Source organism: Nannospalax galili, unplaced genomic scaffold, assembly GCF_000622305.1.
Source record: "Nannospalax galili isolate Female #2095 unplaced genomic scaffold, S.galili_v1.0 scaffold255, whole genome shotgun sequence".
Taxonomy (NCBI): domain Eukaryota; kingdom Metazoa; phylum Chordata; class Mammalia; order Rodentia; family Spalacidae; genus Nannospalax; species Nannospalax galili.
In genome coordinates this window covers 5,593,222-5,619,029 of record NW_008338999.1, presented here as the reverse complement: position 1 = coordinate 5,619,029, position 25,808 = coordinate 5,593,222, and the positions used below count along the sequence as shown (strand labels likewise).

Genomic DNA, 25,808 nt, shown 5'->3' with positions numbered 1-25,808 from the left:
GAGTTCACATTTTGCTTGCTTTTAGCACACTTACTATACAAATTTGATCATGTTTAGTTTTTTGGGGACTGATCGATGCATTTTGGGGGTCAGTTCTTACCGTAATAGCAGGTCCAGCAAAAGCCAAGCTAAGTAACATGAGGAATGGGATGGCCTCCTGTGTTGGCTCAATGTATGGCATGCTAAGACTCCGGTCATAGCAGCTGAATCCAGAGTGCACAGGTTTGAAGACATCTGTGAGTTCAAGGAAGTAGAGGCTAACCACCGACGATGCCAGTATAGGCAACTGAGGGCAAAAGACACAGGAGACAATTTATTTGTGTATACAGGACAAACTGGAATCAGCACATCTTGAAGTTGGAAACAGGTGGATGTTTTCCTGTCTCACATCACTGCTCTGTGGGCCAGAGGAAAATTCATTCATTCAGTGCTATCGTTGGGCTTTCACAGAGCATCTCCAGTTCATCTGCCTGCCCAGCCTGCCAGCAGCCTGTTACCCTCACCTGGTGTCCCCTCTTAGCGCTTTGCCTATCAATCCATTCATTCCTTTTTCCACTAAAATCACAAGGAGTCTTCTGGAAAGATTTCGGTTCATCTCGCTATACACCTTAAGCATTCTGATGGTTCCCATTCTTACCTAAACACAATTCAAATGCTATTCCATGGAAGGGAAGTTTCAGCAAGATTGGGTTCTTTTTGCAGGCTTGTGCTATGATTCCATCGCTCCTGACCTCCCTGCTAATTACAATCAGACCATTCTCCATGCTGGTTCTATGGGAGTCAAATTCATTCCTGACAGGTTCCTTTGCATTTGTGGTTCTTCCTTTCCTAGCCTTTCCATAGCTCTTTGCATAAAGGACATTTCCATCATTTAATGATATCGACTAGCTACTCTCTAGCTAGGGTAGCCATTGATCCATCATCCACCTTATCATTTTGCTAGATTTTCTCCATACCACTCACTAACTGAAATTACTTTGTAAATTAACATGTACTTACTTTTTTTCATCTTCTATAATTTCTCACTAAAAGAAACACCTAATGAAGTGAGAATCTGTCAATATTATTTATTGTGAGTTGCCATACAATAGAATTGTTATTAGTACATGGCAGACTTTCAATACATCATTTAGCAATTTAATGACCAATAGCTACTTGTCAATAAATGACTAACTTAATAAATGCACAAACCTTAACTTATTATAATAACTAGACTGGAGTTCCCAGACTTAGCAAATAAAAACTCAAGTTAACTAGTAAAATAAGAATTTCAAATAAACAATGAATAATTTTTAGTATAACAATCTCTCATACACTATTTGGGAAAGACTTATGTCAAGAATTATTGTTTATCTGAAATTCTAATTTTACTAGCTATTTGTCTGACTAACCTTAAACTAAGCATAGTATACTTTTCTAGACTTTCTGTAGAATTTGTGAACTTATTCTCTTATTCGACTAAGAATGCTCCTGGTACTCCATGGGTGCTATCTCTTATACAGAGAATAAGACACTGGCTTGGCAATCAAGGGGAATAAGCTTAGAGACTTGCTCTCAGTTAGCAAGAAAATATTGTGAATGCTTTGCCTAATTAATATTAGGCCTTTCAGAACCTGACAATACAGGCTTATGTTTTGTTTTTTAAATTTTTAGGTTGGGGCTGGAGCAATGGCTTAGTTGGTGAGCTGCTTGTTGGATAAACAGAGGACCCGAGTTCAATCCCCAGCACCTATGTAGCAAGCTGGGCAAGATGCACCTGTGATACCAGAGCTTGGGAGGTGGAGATGGGAGAATTCCTGAAACTCATTGTCCAGTCAGTCTAGCAGAATTAGTCAGCTCCAGGTTCAGTGAGAGGCATTGTCTCAAAAATAAGATGGAAAGTGATTGAGGAAGACATCCAGTGTCAACCTCTCACCTCTGTCACACCCCCCATACATGTGGCAGTTGTATCTGCTCCCCCCAAATTGTTTAGTTCAAAGCTTTGTTACCTGTGGAAGACAGAATATTTACTTAACCAAACAGGAAAGATTTTTGCTAAAAATATCAACCGCTAATGAATTGTTTACTTATTTAAAAATATAAATTTTCAAGATAGAATTATTCTTTCTCTTCTTGAGGTTTTTTTTTGTAATGACATGGTCATTATGTTTGGAAAAGTTAGTCATAATTGATAATTAATCTTTGTTTTTCTGATGGCCTATTTCCACAAAAAAATTGCGTGGAAATACTTATATTTTCTCTTATCTATTGCCATCTGATCACTCTAAATTCCTATTTTTTTCTCCCCACTCCTCCCTCTCCTGTCATATAGGAATAGTAGTTTTCAGTCTTGACCAATAAAACAGCTCTTCATGGTAAGTGTGTGAGTGAAATTTCCATTTCAATTTACATAAATATATTATAATTTTAATTAAGTAAATAAATCATATGGAGCTTAATACATGCCAGATAATTTTCTATTTTAGGAATTAATCGGTTCATTTATTGTAACTCGCTCAATTTAAATCTCCCATAACAGAAGATAGGCCCTATCATCGTCTTCATGTACAGTGATGCACACTCATTGGTAGTAGGTAGCAGAGCTAGGTTTTGAACCACTGAATTCTCATTCCAGAGTCTTATGTCTTATGTATTATTCGAGCTTCTTTTCAAAACAACAAAAAGGAATAAAGGGTTAAGATGATGATGACCAACTTAAAGGATTATAGCTTAGCTTAAAGATTTACTTTCTTTAAATTCTTAGCTAAAAATATGCAGCACTTAGCATAAACAGATGTCTTCTTAAATGTGTGATTTCTACAAATTTGGAGAGGTTTTCCCTATTTATTCGAATGCCAAATAATTCACCCTTATTTATTATTATTATTGTTATTATTTTATGTGTATGAGTGCATTACCTGCATGTATTTAAGTGAACTGTATTGTGCAATGCCCAAGGAGGACAGAGAGGGTGTTGAATCCCCTGGAACTGGAGTTATGGACAGTTGCTAGCTGCCATGTGGGTGCTGGGATTCAAACCTAGGTCTTTTGTAAGAATAGCCAGTGGTCTTAATTGCTGAGCCGTCTCTCCAACTCATTTTTATTTATTTTTAAAATTATTTGTTTTTATTTTATGTGTATGCATGTTTTGCCTGCATGTATGTAAAGACCTCTAACCTGCAATGCCCTTGGAGGACAGGAGAAGACATCATATGTCCTGGAACAGGAGTCACAAAGGGTTGTTTCTTGTGTATTTTACTAGTGGAGAGTGAAATTTGGGATTTTCAATGTCCTTCAGATAACATTTCGATCATCTCATTTTCAAATGCTCATATGCCAGGAAAATGAATTTGATCTCTCCTGAAGAAAGGTGAGCAAAATGTTATCAACATAACCAATTTGAAAAAAAAAAAGGAAATCTTCTCGAGTAGAGACATAACCAGCCTTGGAGTTTTATGGATAAAATTACTTTAGAATTAGAACATGTATAACTGTGTTAATGAAGATATAGCCAAAGAATGAAAGTGTTATTCCATGTCTCTCTCTTTCTCTCTCTCTCTCTCTCTCTCTCTCTCTCTCTCTCTCTGTGTATGTGTGTGTGTGTGTACATGTGCAAATGGGGATGAACATTTAGAACATCACAACTGTAGTAAAAGCCACAGAATCAGATAACTTTTGAGGCATGAGTGGTTCTAGTACCTGTTCTTTCTTTCTCCACCTACCAGTGGTGACTTCGGGATTGTTTTTCTTTTCTTTTTAAAAATATTTTATGTTGTATGCATATATTGCCTGCATGTATGTAACTGCACCCGTGTCATGCAATGCTCATGAAGGACAGACGAGGGTGCTGGATCCCCTGGAACTGGAGTTACAGACAATTGTTAGCCACCATGTGGGTGCTGGGTTTCGAACCTGGGTCCTTTGCAAGAACAGTCGGTGTTCTTAATCTCTGAGCCATCTCTACAGCCAGGGATTGCTTTTCTTAAATTGCAGTTTTCATATGTATCAAGTAGCTACACTGAGAGTTCCCACCACCACTGATTGGTTGGCAAGATGAAATGAGGTTTTGATAACAAAATCAGACCATATCTGGAATGAAGAATAGTTTATTAGCTCCCTCCTCCCATCCATGGCTTTGTTGTGGATTCAGTCATTTCTGATTTAGAAAATATCAGGTGATAAGCAGGGTGTGGTGGTGCATACTTTTGATCTCAGCACTTCGGAGGCAGAGAGTGGCAAATCTCTGTGAAACTTAGGCCAGCCTGGTCTCCATACTGAGTTCCAGGCCAGTTGAGGTTACAGGTAGACCCTGTCTCAAACAAAACAAAACAAAACAAAACAAAACAAAACAAAACAAAACAAAACCCACCTAAATAACAGCAAAATCGCAATCAATAAAATGAATATAAATAAAACAAAATAGAAAATATCAAGTGGTAAATTACAGAAATAATGTAAAAATTTTCAACAAATTTTAGTATAGTATACTATAATTGCCCAATTTTATTGGTAGCATTGCTTATTTCTCCCTGTGCCTAATTTATAAACTAAACCCCACCATGCACATGTAGTACATACAGGGTTTGTTGCTATAAACAGCTTCAGGCATTCTCAGAACTTCCTGGAATGATCCTCTACAGATGAGAGAAGATTGCTGAGATAATGTATGAGAAATTGCTAATGTTAGTAATATAGCTCTCAACCGTGGCCTTTCTCATAAGGCTGTACTCCAAAATCATATTTAAGGTAATTTTCTCACTCTTAATTCCCTAACACTTCTTTTCTGGAAAATGTTTAAGCATTGGCCCCTATTATCTGCTATAAATTAGCACAGATGTTTGTTGTGCTTCCCAAGTTAAAATCTCCTTCAGGCAGAGGTCTAATATTACTTTCTGAATTGCCACTAATTTTCACTTATATCATAGTGACCTCCAAATATATGTTAATAGAGTCAACCTCACAAATAAGTTAACATATGAATTAAAATCATTTTTGTCCCTAATATTTGGATATCTTTGCCCTTTCTTACATTAGCCAATTTTTGCAGCTATGTAATTTTATCCATGTATTAATATCTTCTTGTCTCTTATAAAATTATGTTTTAATACCTTTATTTGTTTTCAAAATAGAATCATTTTCTTCTCCCTTGATGTTTATATCTCCAATTTTAAAGTCTTAGATTTTTTACAACAATTTTTTTATAATCCAAGTACATTGAATTAAATCACAGTTTATTTCTACCATACTTGTCTTCAAAAGTATCTTCTCATCTTTTAAAAACAATTTTCTTTTAGTATTTTTATTTTATGTATATGAGTGTATTGCCTTCATGTATGTAAGTGCACCTGTGTTGGGCAATGCTGCGTAGGTCAGAAGAGGGTGCTAGATTTCCTGGAACTGGAGTTGGGGATGGTTGTTAGCCACTACGTGGGTGCTTGGAACTTGGGTCCTCTACAAGAGCAATCAGTGCTTGTAACTGCTGAACCATCTCTCCAGCTCCTCTTTTCATCTTTTGAGATGCTTAACAACAGAAGTTTCTTTTGAACATAAGAAATTTAACAGAAGGTATGTGCTAATTTGGGAATACATATAGAATATGCACATATTAAGAACGGTTACACAGACTGCTTTAATTGCATTTGAAATGAGATTTGAAGATTCTAAAATGTCTCTATGGACCAGCATAGGTATTTCATTCTTTAGTCATGACAGAGCTAAGAAAAAATGGTGAACCAAGCTGTTTCATGTGACAACACAGAGGAGGGACATCACCCAAATATTAGAAATGTAGCTTTCAAAAAGAAGAGATTGAGTCTTATAATTACTATCTACTAAGAAACTTGTTAAGTGATAGAGCATTTAGAACCATACAATCATAACTTTCGGAGCATGGAACAAAGAACAAAAAAAAATATTTCACAAGATCACATTTTCCAGATAATGTTGTTTTTTTCTCGTGTTAGTTTCAAAAAGCCAAATATTCAAGATGTGTCAGTTTTAATGACATATTTATGGAATTGATCGTGATGCTTTATCTAGGACAAGTGGCTTACTTACTGTTAGCATGCTAATATTAAGGGCAAGTTTCCTTCTCATTGGCGAGGGTTCACTCTGCTCTCTGGAGAAACACAGGCTAATTCCTGTCTTGGCCTATTTTATGGCTATCGTGGATTCAGAGTCCTAGAAGATTCTCTTAAGCCAGTGGCACCATCATCACAAAGGGCCAGTTCAAAACATGCTGCACTGATGGGTCATCTCCTTACTGTTGTCTTTCAACAAATTCTATTGAGAACCTGTTCCTATGAGTCCTTCTTCAAATTATGATAAAACAAAACCCTTATTCACGTGAATATTGATTCTAGTGGAGGAAGGCAGACAAAAGCTAAACAAGAATATCAGGAAAAAAAATTGTCAAAAGAAGAGGGTGATGGTAAATTCAATGCCTAGATTCTTATTTTAACTCAAGGAAGACCAAGCTTAAATATTTAAGCTTAATCAAATGGAGAATATGCTATAAGATGAAGTCAGAGAAGTAGATTTGGGGCCAGCCTTAGCAGAGAATTGCAGTCAATGGCAGGAGCTGGGATTTTATAAAAAGTAAAATTGGAGACAGTGAGAGATGAAGCAGAGGTATAATAGAACTTGAAATACCTTACAAAGATCACTCTGGCTGTTGGATTGAGGATAGACTGTGGGAGTTTTAATGCAGAAGTATGGTGAAAGTTTAGAAAACTCTTCAAGACTCAGTGAATGTCTATTTGTGTCTGCCGGGTTCATAAAGTATGTGAACTCTTTGACTTGAGTTCCAGTGGACACAAGGCAGATCCAGCAGTCCAGCCAAGAGGCAGCTTTTATAGAACACAGAATTCAAGATGTACAGAAAGTCACTGATTCTGGGTTTAGTTGTGGAGACAGAAGGGCAGTACTTGAGAGGATAATCATTGAAGAGGAAACAAAGATTGATTTAAGGGATTTGTAATCTGAGCACTTATGGTAGAGCATTCCTTAGGGTGGAGAAGGATGGGAGAAACCTGTGAGGGGGCTATCTAAGGTACCACTGAAACTATTCAAACTGAGATGTCTCTGGCTTATTTAAGTATAGCTGTCCAGAAGAGAGTAACATGCCACTGGGGAGAGCATAAGGAGGAAGGATGAACCTCACACTGTGGGCACAAGATGACTTACACAGCAGCATCCTAGCTTTTGAAGAATTGCACTTGCTCAAGAAATTTCTAACTTAAATCATATTGGTTTTGTTATGAGTAGTACCACAAGAAGTCAAAGAATATAATTATGCAAATTTTCAAGAGGAACATTTTTAGATTAATAACAAATTTAAAATAGAAAGGCCTAGAAGCTTGACAATATTCCAAAATCATCCAGGGAGATGGCTCGGTCACTGAAGTGCTTTGCTGTACAAGCATGGGGACCTGAGTTCCATCCCAGGTACCCATGCAAAAAAATAGATGGGCATGACCTGCACCTGAAATCACGGTACTAGTGGGGGACAGAAACGGGAGGAACTCTGGGCCTTGCCAGACAGCCATTTTAACAGAATCTCTAGTGTCAGAGAGAGTGTCTGCTCAAAAAGTAACGTACAGGGTATGGAGGCGTGTCCCAATGGATAAATCACTTGTGGAGCCAGCTTGAGGACCATGATTTGAATCTCTGGAACCAATGGATGAGCTGAATGTATTAGTGCATATCTGTAATCCCAGGGCCTCTGTAGAGAGATGGGGGTGGGGGCAGATGGAAACAGGAAAATTCTCGAAGCCCTCAGTCAGCCAGCCTGGTGTTCACAGCAGTGAACAGCAAGGGGACGTGCCTCAGGAAGAGTGGAAGGCAGGGAACTGACACCCAAGGTGCTGTCCTCTGACATCCGAACATGTGCTGCAGCCTGTGTATGTGAACACTCACACATATGAACACTTTACACTTATAGAGCGAGGGGAGAGACAGAAGAAAAAGGGAAAAAATGAAGGTGAGAGCGAGGAAGACATCTGACATCAACCTCTGGTCTCTGTATGTGTGTGCACACATATGTACACACACATGAACACACAAAGATTTTGAAATTTTAAAAAAATATTTATTATTTTTATTTTGTGTGTCTGAGTGTATTGCCTGCCTGTAGGCAAGTGCACCCATGTTGTGCAGTGCCCACAGAGGACAGAAAGGCCATCTGATCTCCTGGAATTGGAGTTACAGTTGTTAGCTACCATGTGGGTACTGGGATTTGAACCTGGGTCTTCTACAAGAACAACCAGTGTTTTTAACTGCTGAGCCATCTCTCCATCCCCAAGATTTTGAAATTTATCCCCACAATACCTATACTGAAATGAAATTCAAACCACAAAATATTATTAGCAGGTCAAAATAGTTTTATTAAAGACTGTGGCCACTGAGAAGGTTGTCACTAGGCAACACACTATGAGAAAATTTTCTCCTCCCTGTAGACAAACTTCAATAACATTCTGTAGTATCTTTCAAATGCTGACGATATTCATAGCAAATATATAGTGTACAGTTTTATGATTTATAAAGTTATCTTCATTCTAATTGTACTATATTCAAATTAGTAACAATGAACCTCAAAAACAGACAATAAAAGAAAACCAGGTACTTTTAGTCTCATTAAGGGAGTGGGTCAAAACGAATTTTTAGCAGTCTCCAAAGTCCAGAAATCAGAACTGGTTTTCACACATAAAATGGCATGTGTAGATACAAATTAACAGAAGGTGAGGGAGTTGGGGAGATCAATGCTAGCTTCGAAGCAGGACAGCCAGTTTCTCCATTTATTCTATGGCTTCTGGGATTAGGCAAGTCCTTAACCTTTTAGGGCCCCATTTGTTATCAGTGGAATAAGGGGTTCTTTCCATCATCGTCTGATTCTAAAATCCTCCACATATGACACAATTCAAGAAACATTCCTTTCAATCCCTTCAGTCACACCCTCCCTTTTTAAATGACTAAGGCTTTCTGTGTCTATTGTGTTTTCAGTTTGTTTCTTTCTCCTTCTCCTCCATCAAGGCTTATGGGCTAATTTCCATAGAATTCACACCTGACCATGCAACTAATAATGTTCTGCTGATAATGAAGCAAGTGAGGAATTTTTAGAATGACCTCCATGACCTTGTATATATGACCTCAACTGCCCTTTAAAATTTTTTGATGTCTACACACCACACTTTCAACCTGTGAACACAGCCCCCATGTTCCCATCATGCACACATCTTAAAAAAGACATGTTCTAAATTTGAGGTTATTGCTACATTTTTACTTTTTTTTTCATAACAACCTTACTCGTTCATATTTTCTCTCTCTGAAATCTTCTTTCTTTTTGGAACTGGACTTCCACCTTCTTCATCGCTAGCTTTATTGAAGGACCTGTTCATTTGCCTTGATTGCAGTGGATATTTGTATATTAATAGATTTCTCCTAAGATTAGGGAGTTGAAAGTGAGACCTTTTCATCAATCAGTGCTTTGCATGTTTCAGGTGTCACTAAGTGGTGAATTTAATTGAAAGAAGCCAGGAAGTTATGACTAAAGGAAAAGAAAACAGATCATTTGTTTACAATATCAGCATGTGCTTAGGACTTGGGCACATATGCTAGGTACTGTACTGCATCTAAGAGACTGCTATATTGAATTTATACTTCATGAAGTATAAGTTTTGTTAGTATTCCCCACTTAAAATGAGAAAACTAGGGCAGAGGGAGATTACATAAATGGTATGACCATGGGAAAGTCATTAAGTGAGAACCCCAGACTCCTGTTCAGGTGCCTGAGTCCAGGGTCCATGTTTTAAACTGCTTTGCTTGGGAGTCTCAATCTGCTTTCCTCCTCTAGCTTGCTGCAATGACTGTACTTCCCAAGTTGGAGATGGGCTTTGTAGGGAACTTACGCATTTGAAAAAGGCCACCTTGTTGTACTTAACTCTTAAATCTTTTTAAACACTTTCTACATTCACCATCCTTTATCAACCAAACATGCCAAGTGTTTCATTTGCTCAAATCTAAGATCTCTCCTGGGGCTGGAGAGATGGCTCAGCAGTTAATTCCTTTCTAGGACCCATTTTACTTTGATTTACTGGAACAGAATTTACCGAGTATGCACACACACTTAAAAAGGGCAAGTATGGTAACTGATTTTTATGTAGATGTTTCCCTAGTTATCTAATTTAATTTCCATTACTTCCTTGGGAATCTTTAGAGACATTTTAGGATAAAGACTCTGCCCCAGATACGTTAAACAGTATGCTTGATTTCTGAGCAGCAAGGCCAGTAATTGAATCCTTGTCTGTGAAATTCCTGGAAGCCTGTGCCCCATTATACCCTGCGGTTGCTCAGTCACATGTCACCATCTGGCACTAGCCTATTGCTTTTCAGGAAAGGATAGCCCCAGGCTTCAGTGGGCATGCCAGCTCAGAGGAGAGAAGGCGAGAGATGGCCATGTGTGAGATGACAGGGTGCCGGACATTTCTTAATTGCACTCTTGTTAACTTGGTATCGCCAGGTTTTTCCTTGCATGGTTTCTCTAAAACCACCTTACATTGATTTATTGCGGCAATATTTTAAGACGTTATATATATTTTGGATGTGATCTGGTTTTGTCTTTACTGTTTATATTCCCTAAGGAATGATGTCTAATAGAACATTTCAGAAATTGGGCACACCGGCAGCACTGAAGGATTTCCTGCATTTCATGCTTCCTCTGGGTTGTTACTTTAGGTGCACAGTGATGCTCAGAGGATGCCTGTATCACTGCAGTCATAATTCCTCATTTGGGATGTCAACTGTTCACTTACTGATCTCTCCTATTCAACTATAGGTGCTTCGAGAGCAGAGAAACTATCCTACTCCCCTCTTTATTGCTGACATACTGAGTGCCCTCAATGTAGAATAAATGAATGTTGATGTGGATGACCTGAACAGGGATGCTATTTCTTTAGGCAGCTCTTGCAATTTAAACACACACACACACACACACACACACACACACACACACACACAATCCTTCCAGTTGAAACTGTAGTCCTGGGCTTGAGGTGATGGCTCAGCAGGTAAGAGCATTTGCCACACAACTATAAGTTCAACTCCCCAGAACAAGGTGGAAATCTGGGTGTGGTTGCATGTGTGCCTGCAGCTGCAGAGCTATAGGGATGCAAAAGAATCAAGGGGACTTTCTGGCTTCCAGACCACCTCCAATTCAGAGAGATACCCCGTCTCAAAGGAATAAGGTAGGGAGTTATAGGACAGGACAGCAGACCTCTTTGGCTGGCCTCTTTGTATGCGCAGGTGTGTGCATCTCTCATCCCGAATTGCATACCTCTCTCTCCCTCTGTCTCTCTGTCTCTTTCTGTCTTTCTCTCATACACACATAGACACATAAAGTATAGTCCTACAGAGCAGTTAAAATTTGTCCAAGTTGAAAGAGCCTCATTTATATCAAATGTACACACAAACAAAAATATTTTCTACTTTGAATTTCTGGAATTCTAATATTTTGATAGTGTTTAAGAACACAAGTAGTGGCAATTAAGAAAAAAGTAGCTACCATACCTGATATATATGTTAGGTCTAATGGGAAAATAGGCTCTATATCTTTATGCGTAAATAAGAACTGCATTCTAGAGCTCTAAAAAGACTAATTCCATCACTCAGTGATTTAACAGTAAAGTCTAAAATAATGCTAAACTGATTCATTACATGAATATTGATCTAACATTAGACTTGGGGACTGGGTTTTGTAACACAGCCTTAACCCCAGGCACTGAAATTTTGTTCCTCCTACATGATTAGACACTGAAGTATGTGCATTGTCTTAGAAAGAATTTTGTTCTTGAAAGCAAATTAGAGATGAAGACCTGAGGGTGGGGACCAGTATTTCATGCTTTGAAAGTAATTGCTTTTAAATCACTTCTTACAGGTATAATTTCTCTTTCCCTATAACATATAGCTGACTTTTAAAAATATGCTACTAATAATAATAGAATGCTAATGGCTTTTATCAGGTACCATTTAAAGTACTTTGCATATCTGAATTCAGGCAATCTTAATGATACCTCTGTGATGAAGATGCTAATATTATGGAGGTCTCATGTGTAAGGAAACAGGCCTGGAGAAATCATGTGATTTTTGTAAGGCTATTCAGTTTGGCAGCTAAGCTCAAGGAATTTGGCTGCGGAGCTCATGTTTGTAATTACTGTGTTTACTGCCTTTTGCTAGAATCTACAATTTCTGTTGCATGGTATTAGGTATACATTTCTTGTTATCTTCTAAAATAAAGTAAAAAGGTCTTTGTATGCTCAGATTAAGTAGTATTTTTGCTACTGATATATATATGTATATATATGTGTATATATATGTATATATATTTGGGGGGGGGAGACAGGGTCTCCCTGTAGCCCCAGCTAGCCTGGAATTCACTATGTAGACCAGGCCGACCTTGAACTCACAGAGAACCACCTGCCTCTGCCTCCCAAGTGTTGGTACTAAAAGCATATACCACCCTTCTTGCCTTTATTTTTAAAGAGTAATAATATATAAACATTTATCTGAATAATCTTACAGATGAACTATGTACTGACTTTAGGGTTCAATATCTATTCCTTTACATTATACAAGGCAGGAGTCAAGGATAAAAATTGTCATTGCAATAATGACAAGTGAATGAGATATTATTAAAACATGTATACATAAACTTGTTCAGACACTATGGAAATAGCATGGATGTGTCTCAGACACTAAAGTAGGACCACCATTTGTGTATAAAACCAAAGCACTGTAAGTCAGCACCCATAGAGCTACTGACATAACCATGTTTATGCTGCTCTAGTCACAATAGTCAGGAAACAGAACCAGCCTAGATGTTCATCAACACATTTGTTGATAAGGAAAATGTAATGCCTACACATAATACAGTCATTAAAAAATAAAATCATGACATTTTTAAGAAAATGGATGGAGTTGGAAATGATTATGTTTTGTGAATATTCCAGACTCAGAAAGACAAATGCCACATGCTTTCTCTCAAATGTGGAACATGGATTTTAAATTGCGTGTGTGTGTGTGTGTGTGTGCGTGCACACACACACACACACACACACACATGCTCAGGTCATTACATTGAATATTTTATTTTTTAAGATTACTTTTATTTTATGTGTATGAGTGCATTGCCTGCTTATATGTAAATGCACTCGTGTTGTGCCAATGTCTGCGGAAGTCAGAAGAGGGTGTTGGATTCCCCTGAAACTGGAGTTATGAGATGGTGGTGAGCTGCCATGTGGGTACTGGGAATAGAATCAGGGTCCTTTGTAAGAGCAGCCAATGGTCTTAACCTCTGAGCTGGCTCTCCAGCCCCCTAGGTCATGACATTATAATAGAAAGGGGAGCATGAGAAAAGAAGGATCTATCCTAAAGTTAGGGAAATTAGGTCAAATGAATTCACGTGACATGAAAACAAAAGTGGGGACAATCAGGAGCAAGAAGAGGAGCCCTTCAGGGCGGGGCAAGGGACAGAAAGGCAGTTGGGGAAGATGATGAATTAGAGTAAAAGTGTAATGACATAATGCATGAAAGTCCCACAATGAAACCTATTTTGCATGATAACATAAAAATAAATTCTGTATTGGAGATATAGAAAAAGGAAAATTCTGACATTGTGACCAAAATTGATGTACGTAACATACGCAGAAAGGATTTGACTAAAGATTATCAATATTTGGAAATAAATATTTTCCTTGTTGTTTACCGAAATTAGGCATCAAATTTAGCATTAAACCACTTTATGTAAGCACTATGGAAATTTATATCTTCTGTTATGTAGTAATTAAGCCATTTAACAAATGGTGACTGAGTACCATGCACATGATAAATTTTTATTTGCTCTATTAGTTATTCTAATTTGGAGGATGATAATCTAACAGCGTATCATTGGTTGGTCTCTCCAAGTTTTTCTCCTACTTGCTTAGATACACCTCTTACCATCCCTATTTCAAATTTAAAAAAAAAATTCAATGTTGCAGAAGGCCGTATTTACTTGACTATGTTAGTAAAGGTGCTTTGCTAATGTAGAATGTTAATAAATTCTGTTTTATTTTCCAACACCCTATATCTACGATTAAATTAAGATAAGAGTGTATGTTTCACTGAGTTGTATCAGAAGCACAGATGAACGATATATACAAACCTATTACACTACAACCTGTGATATGAATACCTCAGACAGAGAAACATAAAGACTTAAATGAATAAATTAGCCGCTGTGGACTGCTTGATCAACTCACCTGGAAAGATAATTGCTTTGAACCAAGAGTAAGTTACATATACACATATATGTACACAGTTTTGTATATACAACATTCATATGTAATTTAAAAAATTATTTTTATTTTATGTGTATGTGTGTATTGCCTGCATATAGGTAAGTGCACCCATGTCATGCAATGCCCATGGAGGTCAGAAGAGCCTGTTGGATCCCCTAGGACTGAAGTTATGGACAGTTGTTAGCTGCCATGTGGGTGCTGAGATTCAAACCTGGGTCTTCTGCAGGAACAACCAGTGTTCTTAACCGCTGAGCCATCTCTCCAGCCCCTCATATATAATATTTTTAAGCCCTTTGGGAAACTTAGAATTTTTTGGTGGGGGGAAACAGAATTTTTACCTGGCAACATGCACAGATCTATAGCAGAATTTGCCTCAACAGAATGAAAATTTATTTTAGCTGGAGGGCTATCCAAACACTATTGTGTTTGGTGAAGTTTTCTAACCAGTCTCTCTACCTATTTCAAAGGATAACTATCTATTTGAGAAGCATTTTCTCCCTACCATATGAGTGCCAAGCTCTGTCAACTTGACCATCTGGTGTATGGAGCTGAGGAGTCCTGTATTGCTCATAGAAATAGGGAAGTTCCTGCCATATTCCCAAACACAAGTGTGTACCCCTCAGTCATATTAAACAACGTCTGCGAAGATCAGGAATTTACGACCTTGGTTTAATCTTTAATATAGCCTAGAAAATGAAGAGATGACATTGGAAAGAATGTAGAATTCACAGCTCACTAAGGCCTTTGTGTGTCTCAAGGTCATCTGCTGTGGTACCTCCTACCTGCTCTCTCCTCTGTGACACTGACCTGTGTGATCATAGGAAAGTGAAGGGGTGGGAGTGGGGAAAGGAACAATCAGCTGATTCAAGAGGGCTGAGCAATTGTACCTTTATGGTCTTTTATATTTCCATAGAGCAGGCATGCAGATAGTTTTTGGGATGCACTATATCTGGCCTTTCTTACTCATATTGGAACAAAAATGGGAGGAGGTGGTGCAGAAGTTTTATGTCTTTCCCCTGAGTCTGAATAGGCCTGAAAAACTAGTCTTCAGGATTATCTAAGAAAGACCAAAACCAAGACTAAGGTTGGTGCCAGAGTTACAGTTCAGTCCAGGTTCTACCCAACCCTCAATTTCTACTAATGAAGTTGTGATAGTTCTTGATCAACAGTTAATGCCTCAAAAATTTATTGATTGCTTACTGTCTTTTCCTTATTATTTTCATTGCTTTAGAGACGGGTTAAAAATGAATAATATGAAGAATCTCCTGGTCTCACAATCTAAAACGTCTTTAGAAAAAAAGGGTCCAAGACTTTGATATAGGATAATCACCAACTAATTTTTCTTAATGCATGAAAAATTGAGCTGGAAGCTAGAACTCAGACCAGGTCTCTGAATGGAAAAGTTTCCAACAGTTCATCTCTATACATCACATGTAGATCACTGCCCATCTTTATAACAAGACTTTCCTACAAAGGAGACTTACCATTTTTTCCCAAATATTCAGAGTTGAACATTCTCCATGTTTAATCATGCAATTCTCAGTTCTTACAAATATTTCCAGATTATCATACAAGAGGTAAAGAACCCTTTTAATTCTCTAGGTATATTTTGTTGCTTTATAGAGTTCAGTAAATCTCATGCTAAAAGCCTAAATGCAATAATTTTTTCTCAAAGTTTGGATTGTTCTTTTCTTCATTGATCACTTTTTGGAAAGCATAATATTCTTTATTTAATAAAGAACTAGATCAAACCATTGGCATCTGGCAGACCCTGAAACCAAATAAATTTATATTGGTACCATAGATGTCTGGGAAGATGAGGATGTCAGGCTGTCATAGAGTGAGGGTGGCTAATATACATGGAGCAGAGACTCAGAGTAGATCATAGTTCTGCTGTCTAGGAACTGTACCTCCATATACGGAGGCAAAACACTTATACACAGAAGATTAAAAAATAAATTAACCAAAATGAATGAGTGTATAAATAACTAAATAAAAATTTAAAATTCCAGAAAATTATTCAAATTCCCCTACTGAGTAGCAAGCATGCCAGTAATGCTTCTATACTGTTTCCATTGGTTTAATGAAGAGTCACATCCTGAGCAATCAGTGAGCCTTTATTTAATGGGTAAATAAATTGTTATAAAATTATAAAACAAATCAATCCCTGGAATTTCATTTTAACATCCCTTATTGCAAAACAGAGTATAATTGGTCTCTTTGGGACTCTGTCTGAGGAATGAGTTTCTCAAGCAAGTCTGGGACTCCATAATGTGGCAGCTTCCCGGTAAGCAGTCTTGGAGCAGAGGCTTTTGGTGAGAGCATGAAATTATAGACAATCTACCCTCACACATTTCCATTGTCCCCATTGAGTATTATTTTTCTGTTAAATATACCAATTTCTTCTTTATTTTTATCAAAATCACATTGATTTTAATCACCTGTACCCATTATTCTCTTTAGCATGCTTCAGGAGTCCACCAGCTTTTGAAAACACAGAATCCACCTTGTTACTACAAGCAAGCAAACAAGCAATTATCTTCTGTGCTGACTGACACTGCTTTCTGATTTCAAAACAACTAGCCAAACCATAGTGGACCGAGGTGACAATTGTTTCAGAGTCCAATTTCTAAGAGAAAAAGAATCTCAGCATTAATTATACCAAAATTAGCATTTCCGTCCTTAGCAACCAACATTCCCAAATCTGCTTGACCCATAAGAAAGGATTACATTGCGTTATCTGAAAGTTCCACTCTGACCTATTCTAGAAGGTACTATAGAATTCTGAGCTGCCCTTAACTTTCATAATTAAGCCATTTCACCGCTTAAATAGAAACTTTATTTTTTCTTGTAAAAAGATGAGAGAATAAGACTAGTTGGGCTTTTCCATTTTTCGTGTGTGTGTGTGTGTGTGTGTGTGTGTTTTGCATGTGTATGGGCACAGATATGTGGGCATATATGCATGGGTGCATGTGTGGGGGTACATGTGTGTGGAAGTGTACATGCCAGAGTTTGTACACATGGCTTGTTTTGCTAGCCAGCTTGATCCAGGGATCCTCTGCAGGTAGGCCATACTCCCACCATGCATTTTTGGGGATCCGCACTTCAGTTCTCACACTGACTGAGCAAATGTGTTAACACCTGAGCCATCGCCCAAGCCCTGACTAATTGGGTTTTAAGTTCTTAAACTTCTCTGTGTCAGTTACTTAATAAATAAGAGTTAATATCTCCTCTTAATGTTGTGTTTAAGGATGAGATGATACATATGTGTAAAAATTATGCTAAAGTGGGGGCTGAAGAGATAGCTCAGCAGTTAAGAGCACTGACTGCTCTTGCAGAGGACCTGCATTCGATTCTCAGCATCCCCCATGGAAGCTAACAACTGTCCTTAACTGCAGTTCCAGGGGACCCTCCGCCCTCTTCTGACTTCTGTGAGCATTGCATGACAGGGGTGCACCGACTTACATGCAAGCAATACCTTGTATACACATAAAACAACCAAATAAATAAAATATTAAAAAATGTTAAAGTGTAATGGAAATTCAGTTGTAACTATTATCACAAATTACACTTTTATTTCTGCATGTGTTTCCTTTTCCTTTCCTTTCTGTCAGAGGCTTCATGTCAAGTAAAGTGACTATGAAATTACAGGTGAACAGTTATGCGATGGGATGGGAAATATGTCTTAATATTTTTACCTTTGGCTGTAACCATGTTTCATCAAAAAGGCTAACAATTCAGAAAAGTAGCAGACCCATTTACAACTACCTTAACATGTTGTTGAATGTAATGAGATGCCATGAAATGGACTTAAAATTAGCACGGACAGTTAACATTGTTCATCCACATGCTGAATTACAACAACCTGTATTAAATGTTATCATTCAGACCAGAACATTCTCCTAAAGACTAGGAACATCATGGATGAGGAGGCAGAGAGATTGTAAGAGCCAGAAGTCGGGGAAGAGTCCTGAGAAACACTGTCTTCTGGACATGAAAGGACTCTACGCTTATGAACTCACAGCAGCCATGCTTGTCTGCACAAGACCTGCACAAGATCAAGCAAGTTGATATTCCAGTGTGGATGTGGGAGGGGCTCACAGGACCTACTCCTAGCTGAGGACCTATTGTGGGTTGATGGTTGTTAGGGCAAAGATAGTTTTCTTTAGGGCTTTAGTTGTAGGTTGTCCATGCTTCAGTGGATGGTCATAAACCTATGTGCATATGGGAAGCACTAATTGAACTTAGTAGGTTATCACAAAAAGAGGATATGAAGTGGGAAGGAGGAAAGGGTGGGGGGGATATAGGAGGAGTTGGAGGAGGAAGAGGGGATGAATATGACCAAAATACATTGTAAACATATGTGAAATTCTCAAATACTAAGTAAAAAAATATTTTTAAAAATTCTAGAAATAGTTGGATGTGGTGGCCCAGGCCTTTAATCCCAGTACCCAGGAGGCAGAGGCAGGCAGATCGCTGTGAGTTCAAGGCCAGCTGGGTCTACATAGTGAGTTCCAGGCCAGCTGGGACTACAGGGAGACCCTGACTCAAAAAAGACCAAAAAAATTTCTAAAAAAGTAATAATTAGGAAAGAGCAGAACAGAGGTCAGGAGACCCTGGTCCTATTGCTGGCCAGTTATTACCTCCAAATGTTTTAGAACATACTTTTCTTATACCTGACAGAAGAGAGTCAGACCAAGTGTTCTTGTATTATGTAACGTTATTAGAGTTAATTATCTAATAACTTCTTCTGTAAATGTTTTTCATTTATTTATTTTTATTGAACTTTTACAAATATCATACATTTTGATCATATTTAGACCCCTTCCCCTATGTTCAACCTCCTTAGTCCCCCACCAGATTTCATGTATTTTGTCATACATGTTAAGGCTTACCCAGTCACATTTGTGTCCCCAAATGTCCCTTGGTGTAAGTCTATCCACTGGAGCCTAGTTGACTGATTTAGTGTCCCATCCCTAAAGAAAACCACGTCTCCCTCCACCAGTAGTTCCTCAGCTAAGGTTGGGGTTTCTTGCCCATTTCCACACTTTTTATGCTGGGTTTTTGTCTGGTTTGAGGATTCAGGGTCTTGTGCATGCAGTCACTGTTGCTGTAAGTTCATATGAGCAGCTTCCCAGCTACCTGGAAAACTGTTTCCTTCTGGTCATCCACTTCTCTTAGAGCCTTTCCTTCCCACCTCCCACAATGATCACTGAGCCTTGGGTGGCAGAGGTTTTATATAGGTGTCCTATCCAGGGATAAGTACTCTGTGGTCTCTTATTCTCTATACTTTGGCCAGTCGTGGTTTTCTGGATTAATCACCATCTGTTGCATGAGGAAGCTTCAGTAGTTAGAGTTGAAAGATGCATTAATATTTTTTCTGCCCTGTTCCACTGTTTTCTGAGCCTTGTGTATAGAGGTTTCAGGGATCATTTCTATCGTTCATTTTCTCACGTATTATAAAAGAGAGCTTGCTTGAGAAAAAGCCTAGGCTGTGTAATATATCCATATGGTGATAGGGCAAGTTTTCTGTGAGTATATTATAACACATTCCTAGCATAGACAGTAATAACTACGCCTCAAATGCTTTCTATTCACCAAATTAGTATAGATAACCTGAATGTCTACAGAGGTCTCCAAGGTTTGCTCACAGACTAGATCTCCAGTAAACTCAATGCACTTGACCCCTTCAATTTTTTCCCATGGCCCTGTTGGCTTGGCCTCTCTCTGTTTCTTTACTGTGCATCCTTGCTTCATGCTCTATCATTTTGTATACCCATCCATTCCACTTTCCTAAACTTAACTCGAGTCCCAGGACTTCCTTTCCCCCCTGCCCATAGCTCCTCATTAATCTCCACAGGTACCTTGCAGGTGCCATTTATTTGCTTGCAAAAAGAAACTTCTTTCAAGTGAACAGCCATCATATCTTCAGATCATTCATGCCAGAAGGAAATAAGTTACCACTAAGTAGGAAATAGCACCAACATAGTGAAATTCAGTAGCTAACTACATAGAAAATTTCCATTCTGCCGCTCTGACAAAGTCCCAAACAGACTTATTCTAAGCACATGACTTTGAATACCGTGAAGCTAACCAATTCATAGCAGGGGGAAGTTCTGTCTATTCTACTTAAATACTTGATACAGCATTGTGTAGTTATAGCATGGGAGAGAGAAAGATGGACCAGTACTTAAGTCATGACTTCTTAACAGTAATATGTCCTTGACAAAGATATTTATCTCTCTGAGCTAGTTTTCTGGTTTAAAAAGCAAAGATCATAATGTCTTGTTTGAGGTTATATATGGGAGTGCGTACCTATAATCCCATTGTTTGGGAGGGAGGATTCCAAATTTGAGACCAGCCCGGACTACAAAGTGAGACCTTGTCACAAATAAACAAGAACAAGCTTACCTTCTTTGGATGGTAGCTCAGAGGACTAAAGATAATGTATGTAGAAATCTGTTACACAAAGAAAACTTGAAGTTCACTATTATTTATTACTATTGTGACTAATATTGTCATCATTACTATCACCACCATCATCATCAATATTATAAATCTTTTTGAGGCTGGCAGAAGTTAACTATTTTTTGTTCCTGATGTAAAAATGTAGGACAGGGGCTGGAGAAATATCTCAGTGGTTAAGAGCACTGGTTGCTCTTGGAGAGAACCCAGGTTCTGTTCCTAGCACCCACATGGTGACTAATAGCTGTGTGTAACTCCAATTCCAGGGGAACTGCTTTCATCTTCTGACCTCCATGGGCATTGCATGACATGGACACACTTATATACATGCAGGCATAGTCATAAAATAAAATAATAAATAAAATATTTTTAAAAATATAGGACAAAAACCATTTTGAATGACTTGTTCACAGAGATAAGACAGAGATGGCCCTAAAAAATAGGAGAGAGAATTCACTAATAGTAGGTTACATGTTTAAATATTTGATATTGCAAAAATGTCCTTATTTGACCCCACCTCCACAACTTAGGAATCTATTATCTTCTCTCTTACTTTTTCTTCGCATTACCTTCTGCCTTGTAACTCTAATTGAGAAGACCTTCCACCTCACCTCACTTGGCAGGGTTTAGAGCATTTCTGCACAGACTATTTCTATCCAATCTAGAAAAGGAGGAAAAGACTATAGTTACTATTTTGATACACGAAATGTGGAAATGTTACAATGTGGGTTTTCCTTCTGAGATTAAAGTTTATGTAAAGGAAAATAAAATTCATTTCCTAGAAATATCCGATGAGCGATATGAAATTGGAAGGAAAAAAATGAGATGCAACACAGAAACATTGTGAATTAATGCTAATTATAAATCATAAATTTCTTAATATTTCTCAAAAGAAATAATTTCAATTTTTTGAGATAAAATATTCTTGATATATAATTTTTCTAGTACTATTATTTTATGTTAAGTGAAAAAATATTAGTTTCTCAAATAATCTGTGTTTATACATGCTTGTGTGCAGAGTTGTGTGTATATGTGTACATGTATATGTGTGTACATGAAAATGAGAGATTTTAAAGACCTGTCTTGATATCGCTGTAAAATCTGTGAATACACATCAAACATTTTCTACTTCCACAAAGTAAATATTAGATTTGTAATTAAAAGTATTCTGTAAAGCAGGATGTTTAAATGAAATCTATTTCTCATGTATTTTGTATTCCAAATTTTCACCTTTTGGCTTTAAAGGTGATTTATCATGTGTTTATAATCCATATTGAATTGATTTTTGAGCAGGATGCCTACGGAGAGCAAAATTGTGAGTTTGAGCACAGGGGGATCATTACAATATGTAAAGCATACAAAGAATACATAAGCACCCAGACATCTGGCCTTCTCACATGAGATTTTGGGTAGTTAAGCCTGAAAGACCTTTAACTAATGTAGCTGTGCTCCCAGCACACTCCCACCACAGTTGATGCAGCCATCACTCCAAGAGGGCTTTGGAACTTGAAAGGCAAGAACAACCTTCTCTTTAGGGAAATATTTTTGCCTATTCTTTTGTTTAACCTAATACTGTCTTAGATAGATGCTTGTCCTTCCACAGCCTCATCTTTCTTTACTTAGGGTGAGCAGTACAAAGCTGAATTACCCAACGTCTTCGTAAGTGAGATGCTGTTCTAGAAGCCATCATCGTTTTCAGACTACCACAGAATATTACTGTCAAGCATAAACCACTATTAGCTAAACCAAAGGTAAAAGGAAAATGATTGTATTAACTCTGTTTATTTAACATTATAATTTCATCTACTATCAAGTTTGGTGGTAAATTAGGACAGCCTTATTTGATTTTAGACACAGAACACTGTGATTTGTCAAACGTTGAGGGATACCTGGCCAGCACAGAAGTGCCACAGCATCCCTATTCCCTCCCTAATCAGGGACACTAGCAGCTAACTAGGAGACAGTTTTGGGAACTCACACTGCCTCAAAACTCTTTGTGTTTAGAGGCCCCCAATGGGGGACAAACTGAGCTGAGGAAGCTGGTTTTCTTCCAGAGAAAACTATAACCTCTATGGCAACATGTTAGTCCCTTGTCACATCCTATTGTGGTATTTGTCTATCTGCTTGTTTTGAGACAAGGGCTCACTACTTTACCCAGGCTGGCCTCAAACTCCTGGGCTCAAGTGATCCTCCCGTCTGCCTCCCAAGTGCCATCTTCTTGTTTTTAAATTCATTTTTCTTCACTAAGAAAACAGAGGAAATAATTGCCTATACAGCTCTTCCTTTGACAAGTGAAGTGCACCAGTTGCTGTGGTGGTGAGTGTGGGCTCAGAGTTGGCATCTGCTCTGCTACAACCTTAGCTTTGTAAACTTGGCCATGTTATTTAATTTCTATGTGATTTTTGTTTTTTAAAAACCCAGATAATAATGGTCCCTTTCTTTATATATATGTAATTTATTTACTTCCCTCTCTCTCTTCTCTCTGCGTGCGTGCGTGCGTGCGTGCATGTGTGTATGTGTGTGTGTGCGGTGCATGCTATGGTGTAGAGGTTAGAGGACAACTTTTGAGGGTCCAGCCTTTCCGCCTACTGCGTGTGTTCCTGGGATTGAACTCAGGTAATCAGACTTGACAGCAAGCACCTTTATCCTCTGAGTGATCTCACTGACCCAATGGCCTCTTTCGTAATGAGAATTTTTGAAAACTGAGCAAGATGGCACATATTCTGCGTGCTTCATCAATGATGATTGTCAACATTCTACAAACTAAAGAGTACTCTACAGTGTCTACCCTTGAGCACTAACACATACAGATTTCAGGGATCTGGTAAAACCCAAACCACTTCTCAAACTAGGTAGGAGGTGACTTCTGCTGAACAGTGTGAGCTCATGAATTAGACCTTGTCAGGGATGATCCTTTAAGTATAGCCTAGAAATAAAACAACTCAGATTAAGCACACATCTAAGAGAGGGAAGAAGATAACTCTGTACCTACCTGAACACAGGCATGATGCTTCTGCCTCAGAGTAGACTTTAGAATCTGAGAGATGAGTATAATATTTTCCATCATACATGAATATCTGTGCATTATACTAAGATTACATAATATCTATCACATGTGGTGAGACCTGGAATGAGAGAGCTAACTTGACCAGACTTACTCAAGTAAGACACGGCACAAATGATGTTTGAAACAGGTCAATCTGTCTGTAAGGCCTAGTTTGTTCCCAAACAACCAAATGTTGCCATTTTCCTGCCAGATTTCAGTCTAACTTGACTTTAGTTCTCGCTGGTCTAAGTGATACTTTCCCAATTAAGTTCCCCTGTCTCATACCATTTTGAATAGCAATCTAAAACTGCCTGAGTCATTTGAACAAATGCAGCTTGCATCATCCCCAGCATCATAAGACCCAGACACTTTGCTTTGACCTGAAGATCTGGCCCTTTTACGCTCATTTTGTTACTTTAGTTATGGTCTAGAGTTATAGAGCTTTGATATATAGGCTCTGGGCCAATACATGATAGAAGGAGAGTTATTTACATTTTGCCACTCCCTCTTAATTACTAAGGTCTTGGGAAACTACGATGTAAAGCAAAACGCTGTTCCTTTAGTGCTTGTTGCTGACATGTTAATTCAACCTATGTTTATTCATCTTGTGAAAGAGATTCATCCTCCAAAGGCTCATCCCACCAGCTTCAAAATGAGTCATTTTGAAGGAGCTGGGTAGTGCTTGCTGCCAACTCCCAAATAGCCGAGGACTGATGCCTTCTCCCCTGTTCTGTAGGCTTTTTAGTGGTTCCTCATGCATTTAAGTTTCAGGGAGATAATTTGCAATTCAATTGTGTAGCTCTCTATTAGAAGTCTATTATCCTCAAGATAGGGTGCTATAAATGCTCATTTCAACTCCATGAACCAGGAAGACATGCTTGGCATCCAAGCACTTGGAAGGTGGAGGAAGGAGGATCAGGAGTTCAAGACCGGTCTTGCCTACTAGTTAGTTTGAGGTTAGCTTGGGTTACCTCTCAAAACAGCAACAGCAACAACAACCAACAACTAACAAAACAAAAAAATGCAAAAACAACAAATAAGGAGAAAATGGAAACAAAAGCCAATCTCATTATAAACTCTCTGAATTGTCATCAAGCAAATTCTGTAACTTGTCCCTCTCAAGAATTCATAGATGGTATCTGATTGGGTCAAACTGAAAGCAATGATTTTCCATTCGTGAGAAACATTTGTAGGATGTTTGTTTCTAGAGACATAATTCCCATCATTATAAAACACTTTCATTTTAAAATCCTAAGTTAAAGGTCATGTACCCCTTTAAAGCTTCCTCGAAGGCGCACAGTCAGATTCTTTAAGGGAACAGTCAAGTTCTTTGGTTTGCATCCTCATTCATGGAAGTGTAACTGGAACCCACAAAGCTGCTGTCCTAGTAGTCTGGCTGACCTGAGCTCAAGCGAGCGCCTTCCTAGACACGGACCCAATAATTACTTTCTCCTCAATAAATATAATAGATCTAGACATAATTCAAAGTGCTTTAGTGAGACAACTACTGAATGGATTAGCAGTGCGACAAGTGGTCTAGCAACTGAACTGGAAGGCAGGTATTTCAGTTTTGTGGAACCTTCAGCTGCCCACATTTTTTTGAGAAAGCTTTACATTATTTTTCCACAAAAATTAATTACGAAATGGGCTCAAAATTTCTTGTTAAAAGAGGAACGAATGATTTTTAAGCAAAGAGGACAATATTTTTATAGGTCCTGGATGACGGGGTCAGCAATAATTTCTCTGAGACCTATGCTGGTTACATACATTTCTCATTAATCTGAAATCATTTAAAAGTGCATGACACATAAAGGAAACTTCCACATATACAGTTATCTATAATATCAGGCTGACACAACATCCCTCTTCCCAAGTTTTAACATAGTGGCTCTTCCCCAATCCAGATAAGCCTCATAATCATCCAATACAGAATCTGCTATCTGTACTTGAAAGTAAGAACCTCCATATTTGGCTGAAAAGACAACGAA

At 38.2% G+C, this 25,808-nt stretch overlaps 1 protein-coding gene across 1 annotated transcript in view; it reads right to left on the bottom strand.

Annotated features, from left to right (window-relative positions):
- Window positions 1-25,808, bottom strand: part of Plppr4 (phospholipid phosphatase related 4) — a 47,176-nt gene that overhangs the window by 19,829 nt on the left and 1,539 nt on the right. Inside the window, exon 2 of the mRNA XM_008833688.3 lies at window positions 101-286. Within this exon, the coding sequence (XP_008831910.1) occupies window positions 101-286 (186 nt within the window). The remainder of the gene's footprint in view (window positions 1-100; window positions 287-25,808) is intronic.